Below are 20,680 nucleotides of genomic sequence, written 5' to 3'. Positions count from 1 at the left end.
AACTAGGAAAGGTGAAGCTTTTGCCGATAAAATGAGAATTCATTAACAAAATTTGGTGCTCTTACTCATTAAGAAAACAATAAGTCAGCAAAAAACAAAGAAAACAAAAGTAAACAAAAAACCCACCGAAAAAAGAAGATAGAGTGGAGAAAAGAGAGAGAGAGAGAGAGAGAGAGAGTGAGTGAGTGAGAGATGAAGTTAGAAGCTTTTGAAGATCTTTGTTATGAAGGTCTTCAATTGTGCAGGAACCATTTGATTGTGGAAACAAAAATATAGAGATGAGTTCAATTGTATCGTTTTTATGAGGCAAAGTTCATGTTTAGTGTGTGACTCCCCATAACACATAACATGGTCGCTTCTCTCCAGTGAGGGTAAAGAAAAAAATAGAAATACTAGGTATGCATTTGAATTATGTAAAATGGCAGGGCTCAAAAAAGAAAGTTTCCTGAAAAACCAAAAAACAGCACAGAGGCTGGGGACATTAAAAAAATTCCGGATAGATTTCCAAAAATACCCCTAAACGTATAAGAGCGCGCATTTGGCAGTCGTGCTAAATGAGGGGTAATACAGTCAATTTCCACATTGAAGAACGTACAATTTCATTTGCACCATAAAGCGGCAATAGGGCGAGCTCAGTCTCGCCATGCTGATGGAAAGAGATCGGTGGGGTTGAGTCGTCCGTACGTTGCTGCCGCGCTTTTTCTCCATCTTGAGGAGGTGACCCTTCTCTTTGTTCCCTCTAATTCCTGATTGCCGTTAGTTTCTCTTCCGTCAACCTTTTTGGAATCGGTGATTTTGTTTCGAGTTTGGTATGGGCGTACGCATTTGATGGGTTTCTCTCTGGGATGGCTCCCGACGGTCCAAGTTTGCTGACCTTCGTAAACGTACTGAACATTCTGCCTCGGATTATTCTTTATTGGATCGAAGGAAACGAAACTCTAGGTTTTTGTGGCGTTTGGGGTTGCCCTGGTGTTTGTCCGAGGGATTCCTTGCCCTAAAATTGTGGGCCAGTTCTTTGGTGTATAATCTGTGGCACTCATAATGGATTGCATCGCAACAGTGCCTGGGCTGTTTGATTCGTTTTTATGGTTTGACTTCTGGAGTTTGGTGCTCCAAAGAGATTTTGAGGGTCAAATTCCGAATTTCTGCTTTACTATTAGATGCTTATTTTGTTTGACTGCGGCCGGATTGAGTGAGATTGATGTAAGGGACCTCTTGATCCATTTGCACATGAAATTGGTAGTTCTTGGTTTTCATTTGGAACTTGGTGGGACGACCCTTAGAAGTGAAGTGAATATTTTGACGTATATTCGGTTTAACTGGATTAGATTTCGTGGGACTAATGCAGGGTTCTCTTGGTTCTCTCATGCCTTTGCAAATCGTGGCTTTAGTTATTCCGGATATTTCTTTGGCGTCAAATTATCTGGATTCCATTTTGTTTGATTTTAGGCAACGTGGAGGAACTCTTACTATATTCTTTAGGAGAACAACAATCTAGTTATTCCTTTTCCTCCTCTCAGGTGCCTTGCTTTCTATCTATTTTACTTATTGGTCGACAAAGCGATGCAGTTTGAGACCATCTTACCAGAAAAATCTACGTCACTTAGCTGGTAGTCCACCAATGCAATGAAAACAGAAAGAAAACTAGAGAAACTCAAATTCTTTGTTGATCACATCAACCGAGCTGCTGGAAAAAATTGAGAATTTAGATAGGCAAAATCTAACTCTAAGCTAGTTTGGATTATGCAAAAAATTAAGAATTTTAGTCTATGCTACCAGTCTTTGCACATGCCACTTGTCGCCTTTCCTGCATCATTGATCCAAATAAAAGGATTATTAAATTTAAGCCCATTCCTGCAACATTTTCCTTGGACAGGAGAAGATTTGGCTTCATTATCTTCAGGGATTGGTGCGCTTGTAGACCACTTTTTGCTAATTATTCTCGTTGGTTGTTCAGTTAACTCATATAATTTCCATTAAAGCTTGCCCTAGGCCATTGTTGGCAATTGCTAGACATTGTCCTTCACACTTGAAGCGAAGGGGCCTACCGTCTAACTTTTTCTTGGAGGGTGTCTTATATGTGCATCCTACCTTATCTTATTTTCACATTATGAAGGCAATGACCTGTCCTTGTTTTGAAAAAGGTGTCTTTCTGAAGGCTTGAAAGATGTATATCCCCCATTGGTGTGTAGCTTATTTTGTACTTCTATTACTTTTCGATGTGGATGATAGTAGATAGAGATTGTCGAGACACAAACTAATTGTCAACAATAAATGCATGAAGTTCATCTAAGTATATTGTCTGTCCCGTTTTTCCTTAATTTGGATGTAAAGGTTGAGGCAATGAATCTTCTCTCTATATTCACCATCGGCCTTGAGCTCTGCCTCAATTATAGGCACTTCTTGTAGCTATACAATGGGTAGCTCATGCCTTCATCACCAACTACTCGTACTCCCATACCGGTCACACCAGTCAAGTCAAAAGGTCAGGCAGATTCTAAAGCTGCTGATTTTAGCACACCATAAACCCTCACAGTCAAAGTGGATAGGTTGACATCGGTTTGTTTTGAAGGTAGAAACCAAGGCTATGAAAAAATGGTTTTCTCTGTGGCTTGGTTTCTGATAAACCCGTTCTTCACTGTCTGCAGTTGGATTCGTCGAACAACCGAAAGACTCTTTGAAAGAGTCGAAAGTGGATCAGTCTTATTTCACAGCAGAAAGAAAGAGTGATGTAGGTCAGCTACCGAGTGAATAGCGGGCTTGTCATTTCCTCGATCTTAGTACAAGATCGAAAATTGATATCTTTCTCACAGCTCATGAGATATGAACTTATCCTGCATAACTCGCTTCATCTCAGCAAAGTGTGGATTGTCGCGACCCCTAACTTCCATGCTTGACCTAAAGTTGTCCACCAAAGATGGCAAGCCCTTCAAATTGAATCATAGCTAAGTGCTACCATGTGGTGTTATGGTGCCTGGTGGAACTCAAAGTGCTGCCCATTCATGGAAAGCAGTAGCCTTTAGTTCCCTTATGAGCTTAGTGGCCAAGATTTGTCCTTAACAGGGTAGGATGCCGATGACCAGCCTTCTGTTGCTAGTTGATGCTCATTAGCCCTTGTACTACCATTCATGCCTTGCGTCGCCAGTGCAAGCTCTAGAAACTGCTAACGTTTGAAGCTTTCAAGGTGCCCTAAACTGCCAACAAACTTACCAAACATTGCCAACATTTAGCTTGCTGTTGACCACTTGTGGTCTTGAAGCTGGTCTTTTTTTTTTGTGGTTGATAGTTTCTGCATGTCTAGTTGATGAACATGGTTTGTTGCATGGATGTTCTCGGATTTTGGTAAATTCATATTACATGCTGTCAGTTTCTGGTCATAGGTCACGCATCCTAAGTGTCTAAGCTGTTCCACCTGAAATTTTGATCAAATTATTTTCATGCATGTTGGAGATGTATACCCACACCTTGCATATACCTGATTCCACATAATAACACATTGATAGTGTCTGCATGTTTCAGATGTGCTTCCATTGCTTCTCGTTGCTCACTTCTAGAACTATGCAACATCATGATCAAGGTGATGATCAACCTAAGTCAGATATCAAATTGATGCAAATTCAGGAATGAATCTTAAGAAAGGCCCATTTTATCCTACTCATATGCTACTAATGTAGAGAAAACCTAAATAAAATTAGAGAACAGAAATTCTTAATTAACCAAATTGGGCAAGCTTAGAACAGCGCCTAAATAAGAATGTAATAGGCAAAAAAAGCCCTTATCTAGCATGGATCATGGATGGAATCTAATCAATACAACACAAGTACCAAAATCCATAAAAATAAAAAAACCACAAATTAAATATGGGTCCAAGAACATTTCTTCATCCTCTCCTGCATTACAAACTGAGGATATATCCTGATCCTTTAGGTCAATGGAATTTGTATGGTACACTTTATTTTCTGTCTCCTTCTTTGTTAATCACATTATAAGTCAATCCAGAGGAGAATGTCAATTGGATTTTTATTATTTAAAGATGTTTACCTATACAGTTGTATTGCTTAGCAATCTGCTTTGTGTTGGTTGTGGGCTTTCTTATGCAGTGGATTCTGGTTGATAAGTTCGTGAATTTTGCTTCTCCGGCTGTTAGTTTTCTATCTGAATAATATTTGTATGTGTCGTTTTTTCTCTTTAGTTATCATAATTAGTTAGAATGTAGGTTAACCATACCATTGGACATGATTAGATCAGAATCATCAGATAATTGTAGTTATTCATTTCTTATGTGGGACATGCTTGAGATGTTTCACTTTTTGACATTGATGCAATGCTATCAGAGCATGATGTGCAAATGTCTTTGCATTTTTGCTCCTTTCTATGCACCTTCTTTGCAAGGAGCATTCTGAGTATGAAAATTGTTTGCCATACTTTATACATGGGTCACCTGTAGGGAAGTTCACACAAATTGTTCAGTATGTTTTACAAAGTTACCACTTATTTAGAAAATAATTTCTAATGTCCTTAATCAGCTTCATTTCTTTGTAGGATGTTTGTATTTGCAGTTGGCTATGGGTCTACGACTGATGAATTGTTTTCAGTTCTAATTTCAGAGGAGTTACAAGAGAGGTGAAATTTGGGTGAAGGTTATGGAACCTGGTGCTGGAACACCAAATAGCAATTCCAATGCAGGGGTGCCATCAAGTCAACAGTATTCTGACTCTGTTGGGAAAGCACCTGCTTATGTGCCTCTGCAGCCTATCAACACACCATTGATGCAGCATGCTATAGCACTTCAGCAGTACCATTTTCAGCAATCTTTACTAAATCAGCAACTATTAGCACAACAGCAGGCAGCAGCAAATGCTGTCAGTGTTAAAGCGGCTGCTGAGGAAGCAGCCGCCCGTGCAGCACAAATCAGCAAGTTTTTAACTGGAGAAAAAGCAATTGAAGGGAAAGGAAACACCGATGAACCTTGTTTGAACAGGTATATTCTATGTTGCATACACTTCAAAGAACAAGAAGTGTCATGTCAGACCATGTCCGACACCAACATGCCTGGGACATGCCACTTTTGAAATATGAAATATCCAAAAAAATATGTGTATCACATGCTTCTGCAATGCACTTACCGTTGCTATTTCAGTTCCACTCATATATTTTGTCAAATGCTTCAAAAAAGATGAAGTGTAAAAGCTGGAGTGATGATTTTTTTCATATGTGCATTTTCTTATAACGCTTACAACTTTACATCAATATGCTTCATGTAGTTACCACTTGTAAAGTCATCAAGTATCATATTTGCATTTTATATGTTAGCATTTTGTCATTCTTTCTTGTAGAATTTGTTATTCTTCTTTTCCCTATAAAATTTTATATCATATTATATTATATTGTATATGTATATGTATAGTGTCCAATTTTTTAAAGTTGTGTCTAATGTTCAATATATATATTATCATAGTCACAAATAATGTTTTGGAGTTTTAAACAGGGAGGTTTATCTCAGGTATAACACGGCGAGCTTGAAAAAAAAGGGAAAAAAACAGGAAAAGTACGGTAAACTTTTAAAAATTGTAATCTGGCTAGTCATATTGGTGAATCAGATAAATCACAAAATTGTGTGTGAAAAATTAGTATGAAGTTTCCACTTTCTAGCATCAAGATTTAAGGCCTCGGTTCAATGTAAAAGTCAATTTCTACATTTTACAACTTGTAAATCCCATTCCCATTGTTTTTGATATTCATAAATGAAATTAGAAAATAAAATATAAGGAACAAATAGAAGATATGATCGACAGGATATCTGACTGCTTTGAATAGCCAAAGAGAAAACAGAACATAGGACTAAGAGTGTGATTGCTACTTCCTGAACCAAAAAGAATGGCATGTACTTTTGTAATGCATGAACTGTAGATTCATAGAATCATAAATTGACAATTTTTTTTCTACAGATTCTGCACACATGGCAAAAATCAGAGTTAAAAGATATTGTTAAAATATGGTTTTAGGACAGTTATGTCATTGTTAATTTCATGCCTCTTACTTTCTTAATAGAAACATGATTCTATTGATTCTTGTAGAGAACTAATCTTTTAACTGTATTTATATCCTAACCCACCTACTTTTCCAGTTTCATATTCTTTATGAATTCCCTTTCTCTCTCTTTCTTTCACATCTAAATATATATAGGTTACATGTGTGTTTGTGTGTGTCTGAGAGAGAGTTTATATTGTGTTGTATCCTGGCTTTACAGAAGCATGCAAAAATAGGAAGATGACTTCACTTTTTCTTTATGCAGGGAAAGATCTGAATCCCAGTCTAGACCACATTCTCCTTCAATTACTCATTCCTCCAAGTCTAGATCACGTTCTCGATCCATTTCTTCGTCACCTGTCAGACATAGGACTAGACGCTCTGAACGTGAAAGATATTCCTCTAGGGGCTTCAGTAGTTATAGAAGTCGGAGATATTATCGATATGGTAACCGTGGTTATGACAACTTCTACAGCTCAAGCCGTAGAAGAGATTTTGATCGTCGTTATCATGACAAAGATTATGCCTCTTACCGTAGGAAGAGAAGCAGAAGTAGAAGCAGGAGCAGAGGCAGTCGATCACTGTCCAGATCCAAAACAGAGAAGCATTTGCTTGACAGGTCCTCTTCTTGGCGTCGTGGCCCTTATAGATCCCGTTCTCCTATATCAGACCACAGTACTGAGAGAAGGTTGCATAGGATTTCAAGAAGTCCTATTAACAGCAGCAGCCACACTCCAAGTCCAGAACAGTCAAAAGGTAGTGACAAGAGGTTTACAGGTAAGCAAAGCTTGACTCCCTCTGATGGCAGCCAAAACTCCAGTGGTAGGCATCATGCAGGAAGTGTCAGCAGGGATGATGATGGCGTTACTAATCTTCAGAAGAATGATTGGTCTGAACAAATGTACAGACACCGTGAGCATGACATTTCCAATGGTAAAAAATTGTCCAGAAATGATCACTCAAGCTCATCTGTGAGATCAGGATCTATTTCTACTAGTCATTCTGGTGAGAAGGTTATGGAAAGCACAGAGAGAAGCCCCAAACTTGTAAGATCTGCACCTGAATCTGGAAATTGCAGCAGTCATAGTGGTTCAGATGAAGAGGTGGTATCCATGTCACTTGAAGCAAGTGAAGACGAAAACATGCCATCAAAAGTTGGTGATCAATATCATGATCAAAAGAATACCCAGAGTTGGAAGTTATCTGGGAGTGGCAAAACTTCTGATGATTTAGGTGCTTCAACTAGTAGAAGGGAGAAATCTTTTGAACCCAAGGTTGAACGAAGCTACAGATCGGAGGGCAGGGAACCTGACTCCAGAAGCTCACATCTTCAGAATGATGCCGGCCATAACTTGAAGTCCACCAATCATGTTAAAGATTCTGATTGCTGTCGGAAAATAGTAGCTGAGGGGCAGATAGATGAGATCAAGGACCAACACCTCTTAGAAAATATTACAGAAGACGGTTTAATTAGTCACAGCACAGGTAGAGATGAGTATGCTGGTTTGAGACAGGAAAAAACAGATACATCATCAGAGGCAGGTGAGGATATGAACATGAATCTGTTGCCCTATCCAACTACTGTAGGACCGGAAAAGGAAAAGGAAAGTGATGAGCTTGAAAGGATTGATGATGACCTGAATGCTCAAATTGCAACAAAACGACATGGCAAGAGAAGGTCCAAAAGGAGGTCAAAATCTAGGGACAGAAGGAGCAAACATGGTAAAAGCCGGCATAAGAAACATAAGAGAAAATATTCTGATGAAAATCTCAAGAATCGTCACGGTAAACATCAGGAAGAGGAATTAGAAGGTGACAGGCACAAAAGGGTTAAAAGAGAAAGGTCTGAAGAGTATGAGAAGCATTATAGAAGGCATAAGGGGGAAGACCCAGAAGAGACTGAAAACCGACATGACAGGAAACACAGAAGAGATGATTCGGATGAGGATGATTTTCTTGATAAGAGCAGAAGGAGAATGAAGAGGCATAGAAGTCATAGAAAGCATACACGTAGTCATAAGGAAAGAAAACAGAGAAGGAAGCATCGAGATACATCTTCTTCCAGTTCTGACGAATATTCGTCATCCTCCAAGGACGTGTCCAGTGATCCTGACACTTAGTAATGATTTAATAACAGGAGAAACAAATTTTCTCACTGTTTGGCAACTTGACTGAGCAAATGATGATGTATCTCCATGGTGGTGGTTTTCATTGGTTACCAGGTGGATGTTGTATGTGATGAGTAGCATTTACTTTTCTACACCATTTTTAGTTTATCATGCATTCTTCTTGTTGTTCTAACCCACTTTGTGCTGGTAGAAGTTGTTTTACTGCTTGTTTTGCAGGACAACTCGGTTCCTATGGGTTGTGTTGGTGATCAAAGTCCTCTTCCTGTCTAGGTAGCTTGATAAGAAAATGGATCTTCTATTTGACAATTTAAGGATATCATTTGGTTATGTAATCTATAATGGACTTGTCACTGAAACTTTTAAAGGCACCTAGTTCATTTCGTAATTATCATATCCATAAATTTTGCCCTAATTGATGTTGAAGGAATTTGATTGTGAGTCACTATGCAGTCCTTGCATGCTTCTTATTTTAAAATTTTTTTGTCAATCATCAGGTGACAAGATCTCGAATACCTAAGTGTGCCTGTGTTGGTAAGTGTGTCTTCTTAAGTTGGTTTGTCCGCCAATGTGTTCTTCCTTTAATGCAGTGATAACCACCATGGAATTATCCATTTATTGCAATAGTTTTTTTTCCATTCCACAAAGTCCTCAATCGTTCTTGCAGTGCTGGTAGTTGTGATTGGGACGATGATTTTGACTGATTCAGGTTCTAAGAAAAGCAATAGTTTGTTTTCTCACAGGCCCTTGGCATTTTCAGGTAAAATTGAAACCTAATAAGATTGTAGTGGAAAATGATTTTGGTTGAGAAATCAGTGAATGCTGCTCTGAATGCTTTCTTTGAGAACGTGATCACGTAAATGATGGGGAAAACTTATTCCATCACTATTCACACTCAAAAGAGTGATAAATATGAAAATGTTAATTGTGTGAAATTCGTTTGGGGTTGCTATGTTTATTTTATCTTCTGCTGTTCTTATAGATGAATCCATCTTACTGCTAGGAAATCTCTTTTTAATATTTCTTTTAAAGCTTTGGTCTTACTATTGTTGTTCTAGCTGCAGATATTGCAATGCACAATGAACCAAGATTTTCTATGTTGGAGCACTGGAATATGCTTTCCTGGTAAATTCATCTTTATCTAATCAAGTTATTATCAAAATGTTGAACTATATCTGATCACATTTGGATTTGAGAAGGTTCAGAATAATTGCATGTTATAAAAATTTGTAATCTTGATATATTTTTTATTATAATTTATGTAGTTTTCCTAAATTCTGCCTGTTGTTTATTGACTGGGGTTTAATTGATTTACTAGGACTTTCTAGATTATCTTTAGATTACGTTTTGAGTTGTCACTTGTCAGATAATTCTACCAGGCATTTGTATCACCATAAGATGCAAAGATCCATGCAAAGTTAGTGAGGTCACTGCACCTGCATTCAAACACATCTTATGCTGGTCTGTGTGCGAATGCAGCTCTGGCCTACCAAATTATTGGAGTCAGCCATGTTGAGGCTGCACGGCAGCCATTCAAATCTACCCACATGAGTAGCATAGCAGACTTGACTGTTGTTTGATCTTGATAATCAACGATTGCTGTGTGCTTACCGGGTCAGATTTGTCCATGATCAATAAATTGGTTGGTTTGGCAGACTCTAGTTTCATCTGTTTTCAAATGTGAAAACCTGGGAAGGAACTTGACTCAATTCATTGAGGTTAAGTGACCTAATGTTTCAACTACATGACTAGAAAAGGACATGTTTTTCTATGGCATGATAACGATGAAACAGCGTGGCCTAACCAGTGCAATTTGCATCCATCAGCTAAATGATTAAAAAAGCTTGTTCGTGTGAAATCTACCAAAAATTATATCCTTTACATCTTAACTACCAGCAAGGACATTTGAGTATTCATCGCCTCATTGTATTGAGACTTTTCCCTAGATATTGCGTGACCATTGAGGTTGCTTAACATTTTCAAGTTCTAAATTGTTTCCTGCAAAAGCAAAAAGTTTATACATATGCTCTTTGAGGCAATGTTGTAAAAAGTGCAATGTAAGCCGTATCGGTCTGGCTTTAAGATGCGCCATAAAATATCACAACCATATCATTATTTTTAATAAATAAAAAAATAGGAAAAAAAATCGAAAAAATCATGAAAAATCAGTAAGAATAAAAAATAATATGTTCTTCATAAAAAAACATGTTTTACAGAATGATAGACTTATTATTGCTATAAAGTTATGGTTCATCATTCGTAAACATCAAAATTCATAATAATATTAATATAGAAAGCACAACAAGTCAACAATTACATAACGTATATCATAATTTCATAACCATAGATTCATAAGTCATGAGGTCCATACGTCTATGAGATACCACATCAAAAAACAAGTTTTAGATGTTATGTATTACATCACAAGATGATAATGAAATTGTGAAAATGCTTAATGTCAATACATATAAAATGGAAGCACTCTCGACTTTCATTCAAATCTTCATCATATTTATTTTCATCCTCATCTCCATCTTTTTCTTCATCTTCATCTTCACTTTTTAAAAAAACCTCTCTCCTCCTAGTGGGAATCAACCAACCATGCACAAATTCATGGTTTAATCGATGATTTCGCAGTGAAAATCGATGATTTAATGGTAGAAATCGATGATTTTTCTCCACAGCGGCACAATCCCTAGGTTAGAAATGAAGAAGGGACGGGCTTTTATAAAGAAAACTCGAAAAAGGCGGATTTGAACCTCCCTTTTTTGAAATCAGCTTGTATCGCACCGTATCGTACGATACATGAGCCTGTATTGTACGTATCGTACGATACAAGCACGATACACCCCTATTTACGATACAGGGGATGTATCATATCGTATTTTGTAAATGATACCGGTACGTATCGTGATACGGCCCTGTATCGTATGATACGTACAACACTGCTTTGAAGTGAGCCAATGACTGATTGTCATTGAATGAAGCTGTCATCGCCTGCCATGTGTTGTTGTCCTGGCAGCAGATGATTGCAGAGTGGTTGGTTCCTGCGGTTGTTTGGCAGATTTCACCAGAAAAGCCTATATCATGTAAAAGTAACACACTTGGATGATTACCACAAAAGAGGTTCACCAGTGACCAGCCAAGATGCATCCTTCTCTAATATCCAGAAGCTTCTATGATCCTACTAATTTTTGTGTTGTCCAAGTCTGTCCAAGTGCTGCTTAAATTTCAATCAACTTGTACCCCTAGGATAGTGTCCAATCTCATGGTTTCTCCAAGTTGCACATGGGAGTAGCAAGGAACCATTTACGTGGCATTCTGAGTTTTATTTTAGGGTGTGTTTTGCTTTCATTGTTTGAAAGGGTGGAGAAAATGGTCGTATGACACCATCTTTATAACTGTTGGTCCCTCCTGTATTATATACAGTTAAACGGGAGAATGGGCACCCTCATTCATGTTATTTTTCCTTGCATTTCCTTCTCACCTCTTTAGGTGTGACATGAAAGGATGGTCACATAACAACTCATCTTAGAATGGTTGTCTTGAGGTGCAGTGTCGTCAGTGTCCTTATTCCCTGGTCAAACATGCCCTTAGAAGTTAGAACATTGTTAGAATGATATTCTAGGGGATTTTGAGGTACTTCACAGTTGGACTTTTTTTATCATTGTTTCTCCAGCTCAACTTTGCAGGATAGGACTAATTTGGGCAGTGAGCTCCATGTCTCCTCTAACAAAAAGGTTAACCAATCATTTGTGCATATATATTATGTTGGGATTACCCTAAAGGCCTAAACACAATCATGTGTCGTTAGATGTTGGCTAGATTACAGTATTTCTCTGTCATATTAGGGTCACATGTTGTCAATGTTGCTATCAAATTTTGTCAGTGTATGATCAATTGTAGATCTGTCATGTTGTATGATCAATTGTTGAGCTGTCATATTTAGAAACTGGTGGTAGAGTATGACTTTGAAGACGTCAAGTGACAATCTCAGTGGTTGCAAAAGCAGCAAGTTTCAACAGTGTTATTCCTAAAGCAGTTCCTTAGAAGATGGCATCTTTGCAGGACCTCAGTTAGGTGGCTTGAAATTATTTTTAAACTCGCTTAGATTGACTTGTCAGATGCCACAATTGCTTCATCCTTTTCATACAAATCCTTTTGTGATTGAAGACTTGTGCGCCATGAAGATCAAAATGCTGAATTTTTACTCGTATATGCGGTTAAGAGTTCACATACGTTTGTTTCTGTTGGCTTAAAGGATTCAGGTAGGTGGTGTACATAACCCTCCAACTTAGGCCCTTCATTTTGATGGGATCCTGGTTAGTGTCAACACGATTGACTTGGAAAAGGGAGTATATCTGCTATGCTTTTTTACCCAGTCACAGATTCATGGTGAGCCATTTTGTTTGTTTTTTGTTTGTTGAATCATGAATGTATATGCCTGAGATGATTGTGCACCTTTGTTTTTCATTTCAGAATCTAGTTGTGCTTGCTTATGTTGGATTACTAATGTAAATTGTGCTGATTATCTGGATTTTTCTTTGCTTGAACCTTGGCGAGGTTTCCCACTAAGCAGCTACATTGTTTCCTCCTTGTAATGGCCCATTCTCTTTGTTTTTGATTCTCTATGCAGTGGTTATCTTTTTGTTGGATGTTTCTGTTTTCTGGAATCTAGGCTTCTGGATTCCACTTATAGTTATGCGGTATTTGATTGACATCTATAAAGGCTTGAGTATTTGTTGCACCATAATCATAATTGCTTCTAATTCATTACTATGCCATCTTAAATCTGAACTATGTCCATCTTAAATCTAACACTTCGTTATAGGTTAAATCTTATATACTGAAACAGTACGTGTTATTGTATTTCAACCTTGTATCCCAGTGTGAATCAATTCTTTGATGGCTATACTAGTGAATACATCATGGTACGGTCATTTCCTAGGATTCGGTTTTTATAAAATGAACCTGAGTTTCAATCTTTACGTTTCAGCAGAGTTAGGCTCACAAGCACTATAGTCCTCTGGAGAGATGAATTTGCCTTTGCTGATGTTTATTCAGTTTTAATGATTTTTAAAAACACGAATAACTGTTAATGTTGGAGAAATCATGAATGACTGCCTGAATTCTGAAAATATTTATCGAAGAATCTCCTCCATCTAAACAGCAGAACCAACGTGTAAAATATTCCGTAGTCTCCTTTGCCCTCAAATCAAAGCACAGTGTTTTTTAAAGTACGTCTTAAAACAGGATTATATACAAAAAGTTCTCATTAGAAAGGATTTTCTAACATTGGCCGATATTGTTTGCCCGTCTTAAACTTTAACCTTTTTCTATATAGCTAAACTCCGATGGGAGAAAAGAAGGAAATTTCTCATGAGGATGTCATGTTCGGCGCCATTTCTAATTGCGTGATTGGAACAAAAAAAATTCTGGACTCCAAGTTCAAGCCTAGTTGAGGAAGACTGAAAGTGATATCGTGGTGACCACTGACCATTCGTGTTGCAGAAATTTTGTTTTTTAAGACCTCTGTTTATAAAATATTTGAAGCATGTAGGCATTCATTCATAATTTTTCAAATGCTAGCAGTTATTTTAATTGGCTTAAAAATGAAACATGTTTCCTATAATGTACTTTTCACTTTTCAAATTTTGGTTTCTCGGTACTCGCATGGTTTGCGTGGGTAAGTTGGACGTTCTATAATTGTATTTCACCTTATCCTCTGTTTAAGGTGCAGACCTTCTGTGAAATTTGCTGCAATCCGATATACAGAGCCTTGCCTGTGTTAAATCTCTATTGTTGGATTGGTGGTGCTTTGGATTATAACTGCTTATAACACGCAACAGGGAGGCACTTGTGTTGGATTGTCTTGATGAAACTTCCGATTGAATCTATCTCTCCTCCCTCCTCTCTCTCTAACCAGGAACCAAGTTATTTAAGTCCAACCATGCCATTAGTAGCCTAAGTTTAAATCCATGGGTGGTTGTCTTTTGCAAATAAAACTAACTTGACTACAAATTGAAAGACTTGAAAGCCTTAACGATTCTGCATGCAACCTTGGCAAGATATGGTTCTTTGTGATCAAGCAGTCTGCCTTGACTAAGTTGGATTGTGTAGGCTCAGCGGTCATATTTCTAACTTGACTCGATTAGGACTAGTACTCGACGAAGTGGAAAGAAATGTTACAAAGCTTGCAACAAGCATAAGCGTATCCCATAGCTGTTATTACATGTAAATTCTATATGGCGATACAGGCTCATTTGCCTGATGCAGGTCCGATAACAGAGTTTTTGACTGCATTCTCAATGATAATGAACTTCAAATTAGAAAACGAGAGTCCATCTTCATATCTGTCGCTTCCCGGATCTCCATCTAAATCAATATTTACTTATGGGGTGTCCATGGCTTGTCTGCTGCTTAATGAGTGGTTTCTGATCATTCAAAAATATTCACGGTATGCCAAAAAGGCTGGCTTGAGAGTGCGGACTTTGATACTCTCAAGATCCTGCTCGTTTCATTCCAAAATGAAGGGAAAATGTTGAAGTGGAAGGATGGTCTAAAACTTCCACTATTAACGAAACAAACATCAAAACTGGATGGTGAGAAAGTATAAGGTACAGGTGTCACGCCTTTCCTTTTTTCAGATCTTTCCTATTTCAAAAGCGATGTGGAGGGATCATTTTGCTACCAATTTCACGTAGAGCCCAGCCAAGACTCTATTTTGATTTCACAATTTTGTAATAAAAAATTTTAATAAATTTTAAATTTGCAATCCAGATATGGTGAACTTGGATGGGGGTGGGGGAGAGAAGGTGTGGGGAAAGGGAGCCCCTCTCTCCCTGTTTTTGGGGTTCATAGTTGCTTTAAGACTTGGATAGAGAGCAGGATACCTGTCAACTATAATGTCATTAAGGATACCTGTCAACCATAATGTCATACATTAACCATTTGCAACACAGATGAATAGTGTCCAAAACAATCAAATTGATCACCAAACTTTCATCGGTCTACTAATCCAATCAACTACGTTATGCCTTGGAGACAGATACACTACATTGGATTCATACACAATATGATATATTCACCTCCATTAGAATCTTATCTTGGAGAAGCTTAAACCCAAAACTTTCGTTAAGATTTGAACAAGGTGAAAAATTTGTTTAGAACTTTTCATGTTTAACAATTTTAATTGTACAATACCAAAATTTCAGTCTCAAGTTTTAGATTCGACCCTTTTTGCAAGTCTCTCTTGAATACTTTTCTCAAACGCCCCTTAGGAATTACCGACGAGTACATGAACAATGAAGGCCTAAACGTACACGAATCCAAGGCGCAGTTCATCGGTGTTCATTAAAAAAAAATGTGAGAGATTATATTTTAATATGGTCCCACCATGTTCGATCCAACGAAAACCCGAAACCGGTGGAAGCCGCTCGTCCGGACTCAATGCAGTTCATCACGAGTCCGAGTGGATATAGCAGAGAAAGTGAGAACCGATGAGGAGAGGGATGGAGGGACGGAAGACCAACACGTTTCTAACTTCTGTTGCCTAATTCAGCATCAACTCGTCTGTCGAGGAGGAGGGGTGGTAGTGGAGGGAGATAGCGTTGAAAGAAAGATGCATGCCCAACACCAGAGTCTCCTCTTCCGAGGAGGGTCGAGAGATTTCCGCCCGCCATTCTCCAAACCCAGCCAGCAACATCAGTTGGCGTTATTCTTCCCGTGGAAGACGTCGTCGTCGCCCTTCATGTGCGTGGCTAACGGCAACTCGCGAGGAGGGGGGAGAGGCAGAGGCCGCAGGGGGACACCAACCCTCAAACTCAGGGGTAAGGACAACGTATGGAGCGTCGATAATGCGCTTGCAGGACGGGAGGGGAAGAAGAACACGGACTCGCACCAGAGAAGGAGGGTCAAGAGGTTTCGGAAGAAGGGAAAGAACTCCAGAGTCATGGTGTCCGATTCGATGCTAGTGGAAGTCGAAACCGTTCTGCAGACGCAGGTGGGGAGCTTCCCTTTGTTCCTCACTTGAAATTTTATGCATGTAGGTATGCCAGTATGTGCGTGAGAGTGTTAGTTAAGCGTATATTGAAGCTTCTTGTTCATTATCTCCGATGCTAATATTTAGTTTTCTCCAATTTTCAATCTTTAATATTCAGGAGCCCGTTATAAGACCATTATGGGATACATTTCTTAGCAGCGTTAGCGGCATATGGAAAGGAGTTGGTGCAGTATTCTCACCAATTACTGCTTGCATGGAGCCTGTTGGAATTGATAACAAAAATGAGAACCTATATGACTGCTATACCCTTTCATTCCTTGAGAAGGTTCCATCTTCTGATGGTACTAATCATCTCCAGAGAAAAATAAAATGGGCGACTTTGAATCCTTATGGTGAGATGCATCAGAAAAAGGAAGCTTCATCAACAAATTTAAATGGCTCTTTACATGAACGCGGTGGTTATGATTCCATTAATAAAAATCAAAGGATACCTAGCTTTGAGTCTTTTGATCTTACAAACGGTGAGGTTATGGAAGAAGATCTTATGCCCATGGAGCCGGGGCTTGTTTTCTTTGAGGTAAAGTGCTCGTCTATATTCTCTGGTCTGTTCGATTTTTGCTCTTCCTGAGATTCTTTTTTACTTTAGCCATCTCCGTTTACTGCAACCATGAGATGTGAAAAATAATGATGATGATCGTGATGGTGGTGGTGATCTTATTTATCTTGTTGGAGGAGATGTGCCTATGTAGGATGCTTCCCTGAATAACATTGTCGTTAAATAACTTGAATTCTGTTGTGATTAAAATGCTAGTTATAAACCGTAAAGACGTGAAGTTGACAAGCACTTGCTCCTGTAACTAATGCATCTTGAACTGGTCGTCAGTCTGAGAAATGATTCCGGCAGCCTTCTGCTGTCACCTAATGTCTTCTCCTGCTTTCTCATTAACTTCAAATGAGCTGCCTTTGCTTCTGTATCAGTGGCTGCTTTCAGGGGTTGGTTCTTTTGTGGTGCTTGGGGTTATTGCATCGATACTATGAAATTCTTCAGCTGTGCGATTGGTGTATTCTACTTAATCAATGTACCACTTTAAAGAATTCTGCGTATGTTTTTTTCAATAGTTCCATTTTCACTATAAATTTATGCTTAATGGTCATGTTTGCAAAACCAAATATTTGAACTTGGATGTCAAAGAGTTGAGAACATGTTGGAAACATAACTAAAACAACAAAAAATTCTTAAACATTCGAGTGAGTGTCATAGGATGGATCACCAGGATCCTAACATTCCTTAGCAAGTGCTTTGTCTCCAGTCACTCTAAGATGGTTTTCTCTCTGGCCTTAATTTCAGAGCTGTCATTTTGGTCCTCGCAACCCTTTTCTTAGGTCATGTCTTTCAAGAATTAAACTTAGAATATGGAGGTTTGCACTGATATCAAATATTGGGAACTCACCTGGCCAAGGCCCTAGGATGATGCTTCTTTGTAAAGTTAGGCCGTCAAACCACTAGAATCCTAGCACCACCAATTAGTTGATTATTGAAGGATTAGAAGTCGATATTGTATGTCATATCAAACTTTGCATGATAGATTAGAATTTATATGTTTGTAATAAACATATTGATGATTATGGTTGTAAATTTGTCCATATGGCAATGTTTTGTGACTGAGTAGAATTTAGAGGTTCTTAAAATAAACCTGTCCACATGCATGTCTTTTATCTTTTTCAGGATGGATCCTACTCTAGAGGACCAGTGGAGATACCGGTTGGAGCAGCTGATGATTCAACATATTTTCTCTCTCCAACTTTCAGATTTGAACAAGTAAGATTTTTTGTGAACTAGATGGTTCTGCTTCATTATCAATACCTCTCTGCCAATGCTTTCTTGATTAGTAATTTATGTGGAAAGTCCTAACCTTTTTTTGAATTGTAATGCATGATAGTTGTAGATAATTGGCAGCCTGTGATTGCAACCATGACTTTGTTTCCTTCAATGCAAAATGATGTCATGTTCGGAAGATCAGCTTTTGGATAATCACAATAAAAGATTGTGAATTACTTGACATTTTAGTATGGAAACATACTATTAATACAATGCACATGAATTCACTTTGAGTCCTAATATTTTTTTTTTTCTCTTTAAGTTTCATAGACTACTGGCTTGCATATCCTCCTTCTAGTACTGGATAAGGAAAGATAGTAAGCAGTGGAAGTTCAGTATAATAAACAAAAACGATCATCTTTTTTGTGTGTCTGCCTGTTCAGGTTTGTGAGCCTTGGGAAATGTTTTAGTTTTGGCCATGTGTCTTCTTTGTACTGCTTTTCCACTTTCAGAATGTTGACTTCATCTTCAGCAAAATTGGGAATTTCAGAAACATCATGGCTAGGAAATGTGGCTACATGTCTACTGGATTTTCTTGCAGTCTTTTTAATAAAGCAGCATCTTGTTTTTGCTTTGTACTTCTTTTCTTTTAATTTTTGTAACTTTAGTCATCGATTGCATAATTGTCCTTCCTGAAGAAAAAGGAATAAAAGGTTTAGATGTGGAGTCATAATTTCTGCCTCACAGTTTGTTCTTATGCATGATTATTGAACTATGGTGTGGATAACATAATAGTCAACTGGTTTTCCTTTCTTGGTTTAGTGTCTGGTGAAGGGATGTCACAAGAGGCTACGCATTGTGCACACCATAGAATTCAAGGATGGTGGCTCAGATATACAAATAATCAGGGTTGCTCTATATGAAGAACAGTGGGTTTGTCCAACCAATGTGCAAGATGAAAGGTGAATGTCCAGTTGTCTCTTCCTTAATAATGTTTCTGGTAGCTTACTTCTGGTACTTGATTGTCTAGATGGCCGTCCTTTTCATTCATTTGCTAGTTAACTTGCCACTTGCCAGCATCGCCTGACTATTATCAGATTTATGGATTGATATGACCTTAACTGGAGAAACCAAGGGATATTACATAAATTTCAGGAAAGGTTTACTAGGGCTACTTGAGCAAGCTTATCAAAAGGATATGTGCTTCTAACTTTTCCTTTTAAAGGACATCCAGTATAAACTAATGATCAATGCTGAGGTATCATTTTTAAATAAAAAAAAAATACTCACTTATTGCTCTTAAGCATGCTTTTAACATTTGATTCAATCAAATAATGTTAGCGCATATGGAGCTCAAGACATTCTGTTTCTTAAAATGAAAAGCTAAAAAACAAAAAGTTTTCTTCACCCTCCTCAGCATTATGTTTCTCGTATCACTCTCATTTCATCAGATTAACAATCTTGCTTTGATACCCTCGAGAACTTGAAACTGTAACTCAAGTCTTTTCCTTGTTGATTTTCAGTGACGTTGAATTCGACTTGAAGCCATTCTCTCAGTGCAAGCGTATTCAACCATCAGATCTTGCTGGATCATGGAAGGTCTTTGAAACGAGTGCTACTGTCATATATGAGGAGTCAACTAGTGAAGCAAAATCAGCTGCAGAAGTAGGCCGGCCACCGTACGTGTATCTTTGCATGGAAACCTTGAAGAAGAGGAGTCTGCCAGAGAATCCCATCTATTTTGGTGAGGAGGAGCTACTGGACATGGAAGAAGTGACCATTCTCTGGTTACCAGGAGGTGTTACAGGCTATGTGGATGTGAAGGATGGGATTCTTTGTATTGGTGTTGGTTGGTATTCTGATGAAGGCATTAATCTTGTCATGGAAAGGGATTATGGAGTTGATGGGAAGCTAAAAGAAGTCCGTTGGAAGACCGAGTTAAAGAGAAGGTGGTCTGACCCCGCCCCTTTGTAATTATATGTTATGTCTGTCTGGTTTTAGTTTATACCTTCTCGCCGTTGCTTTCCTTCTCTGTAAACATTACAATCAGATGGAAGCAAATGAATGAAGAAAATGGGGGAAAAAATGGAAAGCGAAAGGTATCTGGCCCAAGATCAAGTCCAGAATTTCCTCAATCAATCACGAGGTTTTCTGCTTCTAAAATTGTAAATTCTCAAAATACCGTTTTTCAACAATACGTCTCGTAATAATCTTTTCCTTAGTTCTATTGAAGCTCATAGACAGCCGAAAGAAACACTCAAAAAGGAACTTTTCAAAGGAGAATTTTTGTTGGCAATGATAAGCTCTTCCGTACCATGAATGTCCCATAAGAAAATTTTATGAATGGGATGCCTGAACAAGTTGAAGCTTCTTTTTCTCGGCATCCAAAGCTGTTAAGGATGTTTGGGGACTTGGGTAGGAAGTGGGCACATGTCAATTAAATGAATCAAATAGCTATGTTACACTTGTGGAGGCAATGGTGGATTTTGGATTCTAACCCTATGACTTGTATCACTACTAGGGAGGAACTAGCATATAGATGCATTAGATCTATGTGGGACATCCATTTATGGGGTTATTGTGTCTACGCAGGTCGCTAGCCCCTTTTTGCTGTCTATTTTTTTTAGTAACCAAAAGGTTGGAGGCCTAACTTCCTGCAAAGTTGTTTCGGCCAAGAACTGCAGAGAAAGGAAAAACCGACCT

The 20,680-nt window shown here is 38.3% G+C and overlaps 2 protein-coding genes across 2 annotated transcripts; both read left to right on the top strand.

Moving 5' to 3' along the window:
• The first annotated feature begins 633 nt into the window (after nucleotides 1-633).
• On the top strand, nucleotides 634-12,935 carry LOC116265442 (uncharacterized). Its single transcript, XM_031646034.2, has 4 exons — nucleotides 634-717; nucleotides 4,608-4,981; nucleotides 6,296-8,429; nucleotides 8,654-12,935. The coding sequence occupies exons 2-3, from the start codon at nucleotides 4,644-4,646 to the stop codon at nucleotides 8,148-8,150; spliced, it is 2,193 nt and encodes a 730-aa protein (XP_031501894.1). The 5' UTR covers nucleotides 634-717; nucleotides 4,608-4,643; the 3' UTR covers nucleotides 8,151-8,429; nucleotides 8,654-12,935.
• A 2,602-nt stretch (nucleotides 12,936-15,537) lies between these two features.
• LOC116265192 (uncharacterized) lies at nucleotides 15,538-20,105 on the top strand. Its single transcript, XM_031645737.2, has 5 exons — nucleotides 15,538-16,158; nucleotides 16,316-16,735; nucleotides 17,885-17,977; nucleotides 18,800-18,939; nucleotides 19,501-20,105. The coding sequence occupies exons 1-5, from the start codon at nucleotides 15,553-15,555 to the stop codon at nucleotides 19,949-19,951; spliced, it is 1,710 nt and encodes a 569-aa protein (XP_031501597.1). The 5' UTR covers nucleotides 15,538-15,552; the 3' UTR covers nucleotides 19,952-20,105.
• Nucleotides 20,106-20,680: the final 575 nt, after the last annotated feature.

The sequence above is a fragment of the Nymphaea colorata genome, chromosome 12 (assembly GCF_008831285.2).
Source record: "Nymphaea colorata isolate Beijing-Zhang1983 chromosome 12, ASM883128v2, whole genome shotgun sequence".
NCBI classification, from domain to species: domain Eukaryota; kingdom Viridiplantae; phylum Streptophyta; class Magnoliopsida; order Nymphaeales; family Nymphaeaceae; genus Nymphaea; species Nymphaea colorata.
The sequence above is the reverse complement of the archived record's forward strand: the minus strand, read 5'-3'. Positions and strand labels throughout refer to the sequence as shown.